This window comes from Mustela putorius, unplaced genomic scaffold, assembly GCF_011764305.1.
Source record: "Mustela putorius furo isolate JIRA1106 unplaced genomic scaffold, ASM1176430v1.1 tig00000596_pilon_pilon_pilon, whole genome shotgun sequence".
Lineage (NCBI taxonomy): Eukaryota > Metazoa > Chordata > Mammalia > Carnivora > Mustelidae > Mustela > Mustela putorius.
In genome coordinates, this window is record NW_025421428.1 from 10,890,073 (window position 1) to 10,905,792 (window position 15,720).

Genomic DNA, 15,720 nt, shown 5'->3' on the forward strand with positions numbered 1-15,720 from the left:
TTCTGCGAATGAGGAGACTTTGGTTCACAGAGGCCATAGGAGCCTAAGGTTAAACAGCTGGAAGGTGGGGTAGGGGTCCGTGGCAGGTGCGCCTCTGCTACAGGTTGGGCAGGATACCTAGACAGGAGAAGCTCAGTAAATGTTTGCTGCAGCGGCGGGTATTACAGCTCCTTGGCTGGGGGGAGGGGCTGACGGAGACTGTGTTGATTTCCTCTTCTGGAAGACCATGCAGATGCAGGGCAGCACTTTCTGGAATACCTTCCTTTTCTCTGGAACAGTCCCTCCTGAGATTGCTGTTCTGTCCCTTGGACTGAGACAAATGAACTCAGGACTTCTTGGAACAGCTTTTTGGCTTTGGTCAAAAGCCATATATTCAAATCTCCAAGTCTTGCCTTCTGCAGTCTGGTTCAGCCAACCCCAGATGCACCTGGGTATCGCGGAACACCCTGTCCCTGCTGGCTGAAGGGGAGGCTCCCCGGGAATTGCTGCAGGAACCCAAGGGGTCCGTGTCTGCAGATGTCACCCTTCCAGAGGTGACTCTGATTTTGCCCACCCAGCAACCTTCCCACTAGGAGGTACTGGACAGCACCAGGGAGAGGGCCAGAAGGCCAAGGACATTTCTGGACCCTTCTTCTCCTCTGCCATCCCAGGAAGAGAGTCTGGTACAAATGAGCTGGGGGGCCAGAGTGCCCAGTGCCCCTCAGCCCTTGGGTTGTGGCTGGTCTCCCTGAGACCTGTTTAGCAAAAGCGGTGTTGGAAAAGTAGCAGCTGTGAATGGGTGGCTGGGCTAAGGGGCTGCAGACTTTCCAAGTCTCGCTGGGCCTTTTTTGGGGGTGGTCGGGGGGGGGGGGTTAGATAAAACGGCCTCTCAGAGGGAGCTGCCGGGAAATGTGGGTTCTCTTCCATTCAGAGATGTGTCCTGCTGTAGTTTGGAGAGTTTGGTTGTTTAAGGAAATGTACGCATTTGGCTTGAATTTGGGTTGGTTTGCGAGCTCCTTCCTGGAGCCTGGCTTGTTTCGGGGTTCAGTGAACATTAATGTCTAAGTAGACTTGGGACAGAGCAAAGCAGTTGCAGTTTGCAGTGTGGCTTAGTTAAGTGTTCAGTAGAAAAGTTTGCTGGACTAATTTACTTACTCAGATATTCACTGAGCTTTTACTATATGGAGCAGGCACTGTTCTAGGTGCTTGAAGTATGCCAGGGAGCAAAAGAGATTAAAGATCCTTGATCTAGTGGACATTCTTTCTTTCCTTTAAAAAAAAAAAATATTATTTATTTATTTATTTGATTGAGAGAGAGAGAGAGAGAGAGAGAGAGAGAATGAGAGCATGAGTGGTGGGGTTGGGGAGAGCAGAGGGAGAGGGATAAGCAGACTCCCCGCTGCGCACAGGGCTCGATCCCTCCACCCTGAGGTCATAACCTGAGCTGAAATCCAGAGTCGAGCTCAACGAACTGAGCCAGCCAGGTGCCCCTTTTTCAGGTTCTAATAACATTAAGTATGTAAAGTATATTAGAAGGTGATGAGTGGTATGGAAATAGAGCGAGGCAAGAGAATCATGAATGGGAGGGGGGATTGAGTTGCAAATTTAAATTGGTGTATTCTCATTTGGGGTTAGATCGGTAACATTATAAAGCAGTGGACAGAGTTACAGGTCCTGACCCTCAGTTCAGGCCCGCATTCTGCCACCTAACCTGGTGACTCTGGGTAGGAGCCTTCCCTTCTTGGAGTCTCTTTCCCCACCGGGTCCCTATTCTGTCATTTACTGGCTATGTGACCTTTGGTGTGAACCTGTCTGACCCTTTCCTGCTTTGCGGTTTTAGGGGTCTTAGTCTGAGTTTCCGCTTATACTTATGCACTCCAGGGTTTGTGGCTTCTCCGTGACTGGGGTCAGTCACTGCTTGCAGCCTGCTAACCCCCAATGACTGCCAGCCTGGGGTGGTCCAAACCCATGCCCTCTCCAATTAACTGACTCTTCCAGAGCCTGCAACAAATTGCAGTGCTAGGCTTCAGGGGTGTTATCGTAGACTTCAGGAGTTTAAGCTGAGCAGAAAAATGCTCTGAAGTATGACTCAGAAGTGGCTCTTGTGAAGGAGGCCAGAGGGAGCTGCCCTCCGAATGTGGGTGTTTGGTTTGGAGGAGTAGAGGTGATCCCTACTCCAGGCTGGCTGGGGCTGCTGGGAAGACCGTGGCGCTGAGAGTTCAGAGCACTTTCTGGGTGGGCAGTCCCAAGTTCAGATTCTGGATCAGGGGCTCAGTAGGTGTGTGACCTCTAGCCAGTTACTCTACTCTCTGAGTCTCAGCCTTTCCTCCTTTAGTGATGGAAGTGGAGATGGGTTTAGCTCTCAGTTGTTGCTGGCCCTCCAGGAGGGTGGTCAGGATTCAGTGAGGTCGCTTAGAACTGGAGATGTGGGAGAACGGAGGTGTGGGGCAAGCAAGACATGTCAAGGCAGGAGGAAGCTGAGGGTTCTGCTTGGGAGTCAGGAGGAGGTCGTTGGATTCTTGGGGAATTAAGACGGGGTTGACGGGCGGGATGAATTTGGGCTTTAGGGGAAATGTTGAGAGAGGAGGGCAGGAGAGAGCCTCTGAGAGCCGGAGGGTTATGGAGGGGTGTGGGCAGGTGTGGGGGGTGTGGGATGGCTGGTCTAATAAGGACCATGGCAGGTCTCTGTGTTGGCGGGGGCTTGGCCGCATCCCGTCTCCCATCCTAAGGAACTGGCCTCCTAGCTGGGAGGAGTAGGTGGCCAGAACTGCCAGGAAAATGATGAGTAATGGGCATCCTAGGCCTGGTCTGAGCAGCTGATGCCAGGCCCAGATGGGCTGCCTGCCTGGGGTTACTTTCCCCGTTCCTTGCTGCAGGTCCCAGTGCCTGCCCTCCTGCGGCTGAACCCTCTCGGAAGCCTCGCCCGGGGCCTGCAGTGGGTGGGCTCTGGGCCAGACCCGCCAGGGCCTCCCTCCGCCAGCTTTCTCTGCCCCTGGAGAGGAGGCTGGCCTGGCCACTCGGGAGGGAGAGATGACTTGCTGACTCCCAGCAGCACAGCGGCTCCCAGAGGGCCTGTTCCTGGGAGCCAGCTCCCTCTGCAGCATAGGTTTCCTGCCCTTTCAGTCTTTATTAGGTGCCTGCTGTGTGCACTCCAACTATTTGCACAGAGGCAAGGGTGGGAAGCGCTGTGAAGGCAGATGCAGCCTGGCTCCTTCCTCGCTGTGTCGCCTCCTCGCTGTACGGTCTCGGACAAATGGCTTCCTGTGTCTGGACCTCTGTTCTTCTGCCCTAAGATGAGAAACAGCTTTCCTGACATGAAGAGTGTAGGAGAAGCCCTGGGCATATCACCTGGTCAGAGTCAGCGCTGTCCTGGGCCCCGGAGCCCCGGCTGAGCAGCTGATGGAGGGCACCCTTGGGCGTATGACTCACATTCCTACCCGTCTCAGTCCCCTGATCTATAAAGCATGGCCAGTAACACAAATTATAGCCCAGAACGTTTTTGAGCGTCCTTGCTTTGCCCGGAAATGCAGACTCTGAGCCACCCTGGAAGTCCACATGATCAGAATGCTAAATTCTCCTTATGCATTGTCTCCCTGCGCCCTCCTGTAATACTGTTTGCCTGCTTTGTCCCCATTTCATGGATGCGGAAACTGAGGGGCAACTGATTTATCTAAAGATACACAGCTTGCGAGGGACCAGCAAGGGGCCGAACACAGGGCTCACTGTCTCGTTTCCTTCCGGAATTAGGGTCAGGCCCAGAGCTAACGTAAGTGAAGCAGTTGACCACGGGTAAGAGCAGGAGAAGGCAGCTGCCGCTAGTAATTTCATCCCTGGTGGCTACATATAGCTACCCTGGGGTTGAAATGCAGGCCTTTGTGCCCCATGAGGCCAGGCCCCAAACCTGGCTTGTGTTCCATTACCCCAAGTCAGGCCAGTTGGGTACCAAGATAAAACGAAGTGAAAGCTTGTAGGCACCCAAGATAAGCAGAGTGCCAATCTCGTAGACCAGGCACTTCTGACATCTCGGGTCCTGCGTGCAGAAGAGTAAACACCCAAAGTTTACAGTGCTCCTGCTTAACTTTGCCCTTCCTACAAACTGATGTTTTTAAACATCAACTTTGGGGAAAAAAGTGTTAGTAAACCTCAAACTTACTATGTTGGGCATGCTTATATACTGCTGGTAGGCAGATACATTTATGTAGTGGATCTAGAGGGAAACCGGTCAATGTGTATCTAGAGCCTCAAGCACATCCATTTTTTTTTTTAAAGATTTTATTTATTTGCCAGAGATAGAGAGAGAGAGAGTACACACAAGCAGGCAGAGAGGCAGGCAGAGGCAATGAGAGAAGCAGGCTCCCCGCCGAGGAAGGAGCCCGATGTGGGACTCGATCCCAAGACCCAGGATCACGACCTGAGCCGAAGGCAGCGGCTTAAACCTGAGCCACCCAGGTGTCCCGTCGAGCACATACATTTTGACCTAGTAATTTTTCCTGGGTCAAAGATGTAGTCAAAGATTTATATTTCAGAATATTTCTCACTGCCTTATTGATAATGGCCACACACACACATAAACAGCCTAAGCTTCTGAGAGTAGGAAAGTGGCAAAGTAAGGTGTAGCTTAAATTGTATGTGGGAGATTAACCATTAGACATGAAGTTGTTGCAAAGAAGTTTAGTGACAGGAGAAATGTACATGATATAAACAGAAAAACCTTGTATGCAAACTCTGTTATATTCTAGTTTCATTTTGTAAATTAGACCTTCCTGCACGGGAGCAGGACTTACCAACACGGTAGTGATCTTCCCCCGCCCCCAAGATCATCGCAGGTGACCATTATGCCATTTTGTGTTTGTCCACGTTCTCCAGCTTCTACAGACGTGTGTATTAATTGTATTGAAGCCACACAAAAAGCCTTTTTCTATTTACAGGGTTGGTGGAAGGAGATGAAAATTTTAACCCAGCCCGGAATTTAGTGAGACAAAAGCAAAAGCCTTAAGAGCAGATCTTCAAGTGAGTGAGTCGCGTGCTGGGAGGTCAGCTGTCCAAGCTGCTCAGCCGCAGAGGCCCTTCCTCTCTTGGAGCTTCTGGGACCACTCACGTGCTACCCCCTCTCTAATAGGGACCTCAGGTATCCTATTCACACCCTGAGGGTCTGGGGACCCCCCCCCCCAGGGGTAGAGTCGTGCCCCCTCAGCGCCCTGCCAGGGATCTGGGGAAAAACAAGGGCCCAGGAGGGACACCTTAAGTACCAAAGAGGCCAGATGTTCGTTCTTTTTATTTTGGAAACTTTAAAGATAATACCCGTAACCTATCAGGACATGTATTAACAAAAGCAACACCAGTTCATTGTTGAAATGCAAGCAAGCGACAGAGGGAACACAAATCACTCGATCCCATCCGCCCTGGAATGATGATAATGGTTTTTGTTGTAGGCGCAAAGTGAGATTAGTTTACCAAAATGGAATTTTCCTGTGATAGTGTTTTATAGCTTTGAGTACTTTTTTTTTTTTTAAGATTTTATTTATTTATTTGACAGAGATCACCAGTAGGCAGAGAAGCAGGCAGAGAGTGAGGAGGAAGCAGGCTCCCTGCTGAGCAGAGAGCCCGATTTGGGGCTCCAGCCCAGGGCCCCAAGATCATGACCTGAGCTGAAGGCAGAGGCTTTAACCCACTGAGCCACCCAGGCGCCCTACAGCTTTGTGTACTGGAAGTCACTGTCCAGTTGCCATTCTGGGTATTTGGGATAGAGCAGTGAACAAAACAGAACGGGGCTTACATTCTTGAGAGGGAACGGATGTTAGCCAAAAAAAACAGGTAAGTGACCCACGTGATTACAGACCAGGCCAAATATGGACCAGGATGGACAGGGGGCCTTCCCTCAGAGAGAGGATGGTGGGGCGGGGTGGGTCTGCATTCAGCAGGGTGACCGACAGGTGCCTTTCCCAGTCAGGGGACAGTGAAGTGGAGAGAGGACAGTCACAGTGGATGGCATGGCAGGGCCCAAGGGGGACCAGTATCTTTCTTCATTACGGATTTCAATTCGGATTTCAATTCTTCGGCATTCCCCACCCCTCCCTCCACTTTGTTTGTTTGTTTACTTAAGGTAGGATCCACACCCAGCATAGAGCCCAGCAAGGAACTTGAACCTCAAGATTAAGACCTGAGCTGAGATCAAGAGTCGGATGGCTAACCAACTGAGCCACCTAGGTGCCCCCTACCCCCATTTCTTTCTTTCTTTCTTTCTTTTTTTTTTATTAACATATAATGTATTATTAGCCCCAGGAGTACAGGTCTGTCAATCATCAGTCTTACACATTCACAGCACTCACCATAGCACATGCCCTCCCCAATGTCCAGAACCCAGCCACCCTGTTCCCCCCCACTTAGTTTGTTGTTTCCTGGATTAAGAGTTTCTTATGGTTTGTCTCCCTCCTGATCCCATCTTGTTCCATTATTTTTTTATTTTAAAGATTTTATTTATTTATTTGACGGAGAGAGATCACAAGTAGACAGAGAGGCAGGCACAGAGAGAGAGCGAAGCAGGCTCCCAGCTGAGCAGAGAGCCCGATGCGGGACTCAATCCCAGGACCCTGAGATCATGACCCAAGCTGAAGGCAGCGGCTTAACCCACTGAGCCCCCCAGGCGCCCCGATCTTGTCCCATGTTTTCCCTCCCTACCCCCACTCCTCTCATTCCTCATACCAGAGAGATCATGTGATAATTATCTTCCTCTGATTGGCTTATTTCTCTCAGCCCCCTACCCCCACTTTAAAATGTCTTTTTAACAGTGTCATCCTCTCTTTCTGTCTGCAACTTCTGAAATTTTTATTTATTTTTGAAAATCTTATTTTGAAATTTCATTAAAATACATATAAAATGAAGCTCCTTAATCATCTTCGGTGTGGGGTTCGGGGGCACTAAACACATTTACACTGTTGAGCAGTCGTCACCAGAACTTTCTTACATTCTTGAGAGGGAACGGACCCCCCCCCCCCCCCCCCCCCCCCCGTCTCCAGAACTTTCCCTTCTTCCCAAACTGAAACTTTGTCCCCGTTAACAAACGACTCCTCCCTCTCCTCCTACTCTCTGGACTTGATTACATTAGGTAGCTCAGAGAAGTGGAAACATACAGTATTTATCTTCTTTGTGTCTGGCTTATTTTTACCCAGTGTAATGTCCTCCAGGTTCATCTTTGTTGTAGCATGAGTCAGAATTTTCTTCCTTTTTTAAGGCTGAATAACATTCTGTTGTATGGATAGAGCACATTTTGTCTATTCATGTCTTTTGATGGACCCTTGGGGTGCTTCCTCCTTTGGTTCTTATGAATAGTGCTGCTATGAACACGGGTGTAGGAATATCTATTCAAGTCCCTGCTTTTAATGCTTTGGGGTGTATTGTTTATTGTGGGGGACACCTGGGTGGCTCAGTGGAGTGTCCAGCTCTTGGTCTCAGCTCAGGTTTTGATCTCAGGGTTGTGTGTTCAAGCCCCACATGGTGTAGAGATTACTTTAAAATAAAATCTTTTAGGGGCACCTGGCTGGCTCTTTTGGTAGAATATGTGGGTCTTAATCTCAGGGTCATGAGTTCAAGCCTCACGTTGGGCATGGAGTCTACTTAAAAATAAGATAGAATCTTTAAAATAATAAAGGGCTTTTAGTTAACTCTGTTGAGCTATAATTTACACACAGTAAAATGCATGTGCTTTAAGGAAGTAGTTCCTGAAATTTGACAGGTACAGAGCCGTGGCTAAATCCCATCTCAGTCAAGATCTAGAACATTACAACACCACGGACCCTTCCCTCTGGGCGTCTTAACAGTGTAGCCTCCGCCTCCTCCCCAGGCAACCACTGACCCAATTTCTAACACCTTCCGTTAGTTTTGTCTGTATCAAAGAGAATCCTAGAATGTGGACTCTTCCGTATCTGACTTCTTTGCTCAACTTAATGTGTCTGGAATTGACCCACGTTCTTTCTGATTTCGAGTAGTGTCCCGTTAGATGAATATAATGTCCGTTAGCTTCAGTCTCCTGCAGTTGGACACTGGGAGGTCTTTGCAGTTTGGGCCTGTGCCGTCTAAAGCTGCTACGAATGTTTGCCTACAAGTCTTGGTGTGGAGGTGTGTTTTCACGTCTCCCAGGCAAATAGCCAATGGTGGAATCGCAGGGTCATGGGATAAGTGTAAGCTTGACTTTGTAGGAAGCTGCTCGGCTCTTTTCCAGCTTTTGATACTATTTTACAGTCCTATCAATACAGGCAGATTCCTTCACATCCTCAGCAACACCTGGTGTTAAAGATTCTATTATTTCTGGATGTCCTCGGTGCTGTGAGGTGTTCTCTGCAGAGGACACTGAGCATGCTTTTGTGTGTCTGTCGGCCCTTCTTACCTGGTATAGTGCCTGCTCCGTCCTTCTCCTGTTTCACAAAACTGTGCAGTTTACTCTTCTCTGGGTTGTAAGAGTTCTTCATATATCGTGGATATTTGTTAGATACATGTACAGTGAACATTTTCTCCCAGACTGTAGCTTGCTTTTTCATTCCCCTAACAGCATCTTTTGAAGAGAAAAGTATTTAATTTTGAAAAAAGTTCAGTTTTTTTTTTTTTTTTTTTTTTTTTAAGATTTTATTTATTTATTTGACAGAGAGAGATCACAGTAGGCAGAGAGGCAGGCAGAGAGGGGAAGGGAAGGAAGCAGGCCCCTGCTGAGCAGAGAGCCCGATGCGGGACTCGATCCCAGGACCCTGAGATCATGACCTGAGCCGAAGGCAGCGGCTGAACCCACTGAGCCACCCAGGCACCTGAAAAAAGTTCAGTTTTTTCCATGCTTCCTCGTATAACGAACACCTTCCATGTCCTAAGACCTTTGCAGATGCCAGAGTGGCAGAGCTTCTCTCCTAGGATTTCCCCTAGAAGTTCTAGAGTTTTAATGTTTGCTGCTGTTAAGTCTGAGGTCAGGAGAACTGGCTGCCGGGGCCATGTCGGGGTTGCTAGGGGAGGGGAGAGGGATGTGGCGTAGCGTGTGTCCACCCCTGCTGGGGGAGGCATGCCTGCAGCAGCACGTGGTGGCTCCACAGACGGACCTCGAAGGTTCTGCGGGCTTTGCAAAGCTCCCAAACCACGTGTACAAAAAATCGGTGGGCAGGGGGCTTGAACTCACATGATGGCAGTAGGTGAATCTGGATTTGGAACATGGATGTTAATCAAGTCCTGTGCCTCACAGATTTGTCGTCTCCAGAACATCGAGGTGCTTCCCCCACAATAGATGAGACTGTGTATCCAGAACAGTTCGAGAGTTTTAATCAAAGGAGGTGGTGTTGGGGCACCTGGATGGCTCAGTCTTAGTTAAGCATCTGATTTTGACTCAGATCATGATCCTGGGGTCATGGGATTGACCCCCATAGCAGGTTTCCCCCTCAGTGGGGACTGTGCTTGTCCGTCTCCCTCTCATCCTCCCCCCACTCATTCTCTCTCACTCACTCACTCACTGAAATAAGTAAAATCTTTAAAAAAAAAATAAAAAAAACATAAATTTCCGGAAACAGAAGTGGAGGAAGAGAGAAAGCTTGTTAAAAACACGAAGGACTGTTTACCTCTTGCTGTGGCAGGCAGTAGTCGCAGAACGAATTGAAGGGCAGAAGAGTCGGAGGCAGGCAGGATGCTGTCGGGGTTGAGAACGGTGGACCTTGGGGTTTTACCATCCCAAAAAGTGTGTTTCTAAGAACACATGTGCAGGTCTTGGATGATGTCCCTGATCACCTAGGTGCTGAGATGTGTGGCAGCAGGACAGAGCTGCCAGGAGCCAGGGTGGCTGCCCAGAGCCCTCCGGTGCACATGGAAGGAGGGAGCTCGTGGCTCAGCTGGAGGAGCTGTAGATGCAGCAGCTCGTTGGTGTGAAGGCCAGAGGAAAAGGTGGAAAACCGAAGGGCTCTGAAGCTGAGCTCTGGCAGCCACAAGCAAATGAAGAACTAGAGGAAAAAGAATTGGGGGAAGATGTCAGCAGTTTGAAAAAGAAAAAGCAAGTGGAGCATCTCAAGGATGTATTTTAGAGTAACTTGACTCTGCCAGAAACTTGGAGTAGAATTAGAAGAAAGGGAGGATCTTTTAAACCCTCTGTTGACCACCAATTACATAAAGTCTGTGATCCATTTCTAAATAAGTTTTGTGTAAGGTGTGAGGTAGGGGTTAAAGGTTATTTTTTCCCCCCATATACAGAGCCTCTGTTGAAAGGACTGCCTTTTGCCCATTGAATTATATCAGTACCTTTGAAAAAAATTTTTATTTATTCGAGGGTAAGGGAGAGAAGAAGTGGCGGGGACAGAGAATGAGTGGGGGGACAGAGAGAGGAAGAAGCAGATGCCTTTGCTGAGCATGGGGTCCAGTGCGGGGCTGAATCCCAGGACCCTGAGATCATGGGCCCAAGCTGAGGGAAGATGCTTAACTGACTGAGCCACCCAGGCACCCCTATCAGTACCTTTTTTGAAATCATTCAACCACATATGTGTGGGTCTAACTCCAGACTCTTGCTTCTGTTCCCTGGAGCCACGTGTCTGTGTTCGAGCCAATGCTACCCTGACTTGATTACTAAACCTTTATAAAGAGTCTTCAGTCAGATGATATAAGTCTACAGATTTTGTGCTTTTGCCAAATTGTTTGGGCTCCTTTAGTTTTTTTTTTTTTTTCTGTATACATTTTAGAATTAGCTTGACAATTTCTGCAAGAAAGCTTGCTCAGATTTTCACTGAGATTGCATCGAATCTGTAGACCAATTTGGGGCAGAATGGATTTTTTTTTTTTAAAGATTATTTATTTTTTTTTAAATAGATTTTATTTATTTTATTTGACAGAGAGAGATGACAAGCAGGCAGAGAGGCAGGCAGAGACAGAGTGGGAAACAGGCTCCCTGCTGAGCAGAGAGCCCGATGTGGGGCTCGATCCCAGGACACCGAGATCATGACCCGAGCCGAAGGCAGTGGCCTAATCCACTGAGCCACCCAGGCGCCCCAAAGATTATTTATTTGACAGAGAGATCACAGGTAGGCAGAGAGGCAGGCAGACAGAGAGGGGGAAGCAGGCTCCCTGCCGAGCAGGGAGGCCAATGCAGGGCTCGATCCCAGGACCCTGAGACCATGACCTGAGCAGAAGGCAGAGGCTTAACCCACTGAGCCACCCAGGTGCCCCCCAGAATGGATATCTTAATATTGAGTACGCCAATCCATGAACATGGTTTATCTCTCCTCTATATTTAGATCTAATCTAATTTCATGAATAGGAAGATTCAATATATACATTTTTAGTGGTTGCAGTGTACAACAGAGTCTGGTTGTGTCATTATTTGTCCAATGGCTATTACTGTTTCCTTAGGTTCCCCCCATTATAAACAGCACATACCTTTGTCATTCTGTCTTTGCACATACTCTGATTACTTACCTAGAAAAAATCTGGAGTCCCCTTAACCCTCTGGACTCTTCTTTGCTATCTGCCTCATTTAAACTGGTGATTTGTGTGCAGTGAGGTGGGGAATGTCAGTGGTCTGGGCCTATTTTGGGGAGGCCCCAGCAGCGCACTGATTTAGAAGAGGAGGTAGCAAAACTCTGGCAGCAGGCCTGGGTTATTTTGCCAAGCCCTGGAGCTATGAATTTTTTTTTGAAAAAGAGTTTTAGTACATTGTAAGAAAAAAATACAAAGAATATGTGATCAAGATAAACATGACCCACAAAGCCTAAATCATTTACTGCCTAATACTTTATAGACAAGGTTCGTCAAGCCCCGATTCAGAGCTTGGCTCTGTACCAGTCTGATCAAGGACCCACCCAAGGACTGACTGACTAGCTGAGGGTTGACCTTGGCTTAGTCCTGGAGATACTGAACTCCAGCTCTGTGTCTTCTATAAAACAGGGTCAGTGAGGGTACATGGAGGGTTGTTAGCCACAGGGCTCTTTTTTTTTTTTTTTTCCCTTTCCCCTATCTCAAGTTGGAGAAACTTAAGTAGTCTGATTGCATGTGTGCCTCCGGATGGGCCCATCGCTGTCATCCTTGTCCTGGGCACCACCCCTGGTATTGGGCATCAGGCTCATAAGCCGACTCTGCCATCCAGCTGGAGAGATGGGCCCCACACCAAAGTCACTTCCTCCCCGCTCTCTCCAGTGTCCTCACCGTATTGTAGCTTGTCAGCCTGGTGCACTTGACCTTGGTGGAAATGAAAAAAACTAACAAACAAACAACAAAAAACCTAAAAATCTGCCTTTGAGTGAAGAGGCTTGGAATTTAGAACCTTGAGCTTGTCATTGTCATGTGACCATTTTAAATGTTAGCTTCTAACTGCCTCTCCCTCTTCAAACTGCCCGCATCTGGGAGACTGTGGCCCAGCAGGGCAAGGGGGGGCAGTGGCGACACTTGGATGGACTTAGTTGTGCCTCTCGCCTGGGGTTGCTCAAGACTTGGGGTTTGGGGGTTCTGAGCAACACAGGATCCTCGGGAGGCACCAAGGATGACCTGAGGGTCCCAGGGGCATTCGTGGAAGGGGCTGGACCTTCTGTCCAGAGGGTTAACAGGCAGTGGCAGCCAGAGGGAGCATTAGTTGGGCGAGGCCTGTGGCCCTCTCTTACAGACCCTTGAAGGTCTCTGCTCTCGGGGATCATAGAGATGATGCCCAGCAGTGGCTAGTGAAGGAAGGGCCCAACACCCCCAAAGAGGGGCAGGTCCTATTTGCCAGCTCTGCACAAGCCTTCTCGAGCTACCCTGGGACTGGTGTGTTATTACTGTCCCTGTGAATGGACTGAGGAGCCTGTCCAGCCCGTGGATGCCTCAAATGTTCAAAAATTCACTTGCCCTCCTCCGGAGGAATTCGGGCCTATTTTCAGCCTCTGGTCAGTGCAAAGAGGGATTTTGAAATAACAGAGCTGCATGAAGTCCACTGGTTTGTTCCCCACTCCAGGTTCCCTGCTGGAGGCCCACGCTCACCCCAGCAGGCGCGGCCCACCACTGCCAGCTGTCCACGGAGAATGCGGATGTCAGCTGCTTCCTGGGGGTGGCGCTCTACACAGAGGTAGGCCTGCAGCCTCCCTGTCTGGGGAGGGGCGGGGGGCCTGAAACCCGGACCCAGGAGGGAAGTCTTTTAGGTGAAATAAGGGGATTGTGGTTATATCTTTTTTTTTCTTTTTTTAAGTCCTTATCTTCTAGAAGAACATGCTGAGATGAAATGATAGGGTATGTGGGTTCTGCTGCCAAAAGGAAGAGGGAGGTTGGGTGAAGCTAGGAGACGGTCCGTGGGAGTGAGCCACGCAGTTCCGTCTGCTTCTGCGTGTGTTTGCACTTTCCCAAGGTGGAAAGAGAGCGACCACAGGCGGGGCCTCGCGGGTCCAACCAGCTTGGGCATTAGCCCTGGCCTCGCACTCCTTTCTGTGAGACCCAAGAGAAGGAGGAACCTCTATTTCCTAATCTATAAAATGGGGCTTCATCACAGCTGCCTGGGAGATGGCTGGGGCAGTTTGCAGTCAAGTAATGCCGGGAGACCACTTCGGGTGTTACCTGGAACCTTAGCAGCCGCCGGGAACAGCAGCTGTGGCTGGGGCCTTCTGGGAGAGCGGGGGTCCGCCTCCCTCGGCAGGACACGCAGCCTCTGCTGTTGATCCAGCCACCTGGGCTCCACGTCATCTCTGGTTGGTTTGGACGTTTTTGGCAACAGTTTGGAGCTAGAATCAATAGTCGGATTCCTGGGTGCGATTTCTGCCAAAATTTTGGGTGGCTGAGGCAAATTCAGGTATTTCTTTTTTGACATTTTCTTTGGAAATAATTGTAACTCACAGGACGTTGCCACAAATGTCACGCAGCTTCCCCCAATGGTACCACATCTTTGGTGTATCTGCAGGATGGTGTCCCAGCCGGTAGAGCTGACGGCGGCACACCCCACAGAGCTTACTCACAATTACCAGTTTTACTCATGCCCATTTGTGAGTCCTTGAGCAACCCACTGGGATCAATATTACCATCACGCCCAGTTCTCAGAGAAGGCCAGTGAGGCTCAGAGCAGTTAAGTAGCTTCCCCGAGTCATCGCCTGATTTGTGGCAGAGCCAGGGCCCGAGACCAAAGTTGTGCACTGAGCCAGTAGCCCATGCTTCCCTCCCGCAGCGGCTGCTGTTAACCCAGTCTCCCTGCATTCTCTCATAGGTGAGCCCAGGCCAGAATGGGGGACTCCAGGGACCTTTGCCCTCACCTTGACTCCATAGGGGAGGTGACCAAGGAGGACTTGGTGTTCAAATCTAAGGTAAAGCATTAGACCTTCCAAGGCTGGCAGCCACTCCCGGGGGCCCTGCGTTCCTGAGATGCAGATGTTTCCAAAGGCAGTGGAAGAACTGGCTTCCCGACAGTCTCTGCTTAGGCTTTTGTGTAAATGGAGGGCCTGGCGTCTGTTCGGGAGGCCTTCGGGGGGGGGGTGCATCCTAATGGCCATTAATTAGTACTTAGCTCACTCCATCTGGGAGCCGCTAATGCTCTGCGCATTAGAGGCTGGCGCAGGTGCCCAGAGCCTTCTCAGGGCAGGGCGTAGATCATGCTTTGAGAGCCCACGGAGATTTTGACACATGTGACCCGAGGAGGGCCCTGGGGGGGCCCACAGTGAGAGATGGTGGGCCTCTCTGAGTGGGGAGGATGTGTCTTTGTCTGGAAAAATGTTTTGAATCTGTGTAATACTTTCCTGTGGTTCAAAATCAAACAACATGAAAATACCAACCTCAAGAAGTCCCCCCGCCCTCTGTGCTCACCCTCCCCTTCCCCCCTTTAGGGCACCACTTACAGGAGTTTTTTCTGGACCTTTTCAGAGTTTCTTTATGCAAATATGCTTATTTTTCATTTTCCTCTGCGTTCCCTAAAAGGTAGCATTACTGCAGACGCTGTTGTAACTTGCTCTGTTCACCAGACAGCCTGTCCCAGAGCTCTTTCAGCCCTGGTACCTAGACAGTTTTCTCGCTCTTGGCCCTGGCCTTGCCTGGTGTCTCGTTGTATGGGCTGCAGGACTCAGCGTCTGTGGGTGGCGGCGTGGCTCTTTGATGTGGCCAATGTGATGCTGGGACGAGTGGCCCCGGGGGAGTGCTGCTGGGTGCGGGGCAGAGCGTGCGGAGGGCGCACTCCTGGGAGTGGGTCTGGGGTCAGATTCCCAGACTCGCGTCCGGCTCTTCTTTCCGGGCACCTGATGCTGGTCCCTCAGCCTCCCCGTTAGCCGCAGTCCCGGCTGGCCTTTGGCCTGAGCTTAGCCTGGGCCCGTGGGAGGGATCCGGCGCTCTCAGTACCTGCGGCTTCTTCTGAAGTAGTTTCGCTTCTCTGTGGTCTGGAGGAGGGCCGAGCGAGGCTGCGGTGCATCTGCACTGACCCCGGGCTCTGCGCGGAGGAATGAGCGAGGCCAACCGACGGGAGTTTCCTCCAGAGGAGGCAGGAAGGGGGCATCTGGCTCAAACTGGCGAGCGAGGAGGGCAGATCCGGGCTGGGGCACAGCAGCCTTTTGGAGGAGCATCTGTCTCGGGCCCGTGTTTCGGGGAGCATGTCGTCCACCCTGCCCTGAGCATCCTGGGCCCTACAAACTGAAACGATTGTTTTAGAGCACCAGAAGGGGGAGGGCTATGAACAGGTCAGGCGGGTTGTAGGAGATGCGGATGGCCGAGAAACTCCTCAGAGAAGATGCTTAACCTCACGAGCAGTTCGGGGCGATTGCTGAGGGGGTGGGATGAGAGTGTTTTTGTCCGCCAGAGAAG

General features: G+C 50.2%; 1 protein-coding gene across 5 annotated transcripts in view; it reads left to right on the plus strand.

The window, feature by feature from the left end:
* USP20 (ubiquitin specific peptidase 20) overlaps positions 1–15,720 on the plus strand; it is a 43,179-nt gene that overhangs the window by 951 nt on the left and 26,508 nt on the right. For 4 of the 5 annotated variants that reach the window (XR_006607452.1, XM_004757118.3, XM_013058638.2 and 1 more), the window contains exons 2-3: positions 12,911–13,021; positions 14,144–14,240. Coding sequence is in view for 4 of the 5 variants with exons in the window: in XM_004757118.3 (XP_004757175.1) it covers positions 14,160–14,240 (81 nt within the window). In the remaining variant the exon portion in view is untranslated. Of the gene's footprint in view, positions 1–4,932; positions 5,108–12,910; positions 13,022–14,143; positions 14,241–15,720 lie in introns of those variants that run through there. The other variant, XM_045082582.1, reaches the window with a different exon arrangement.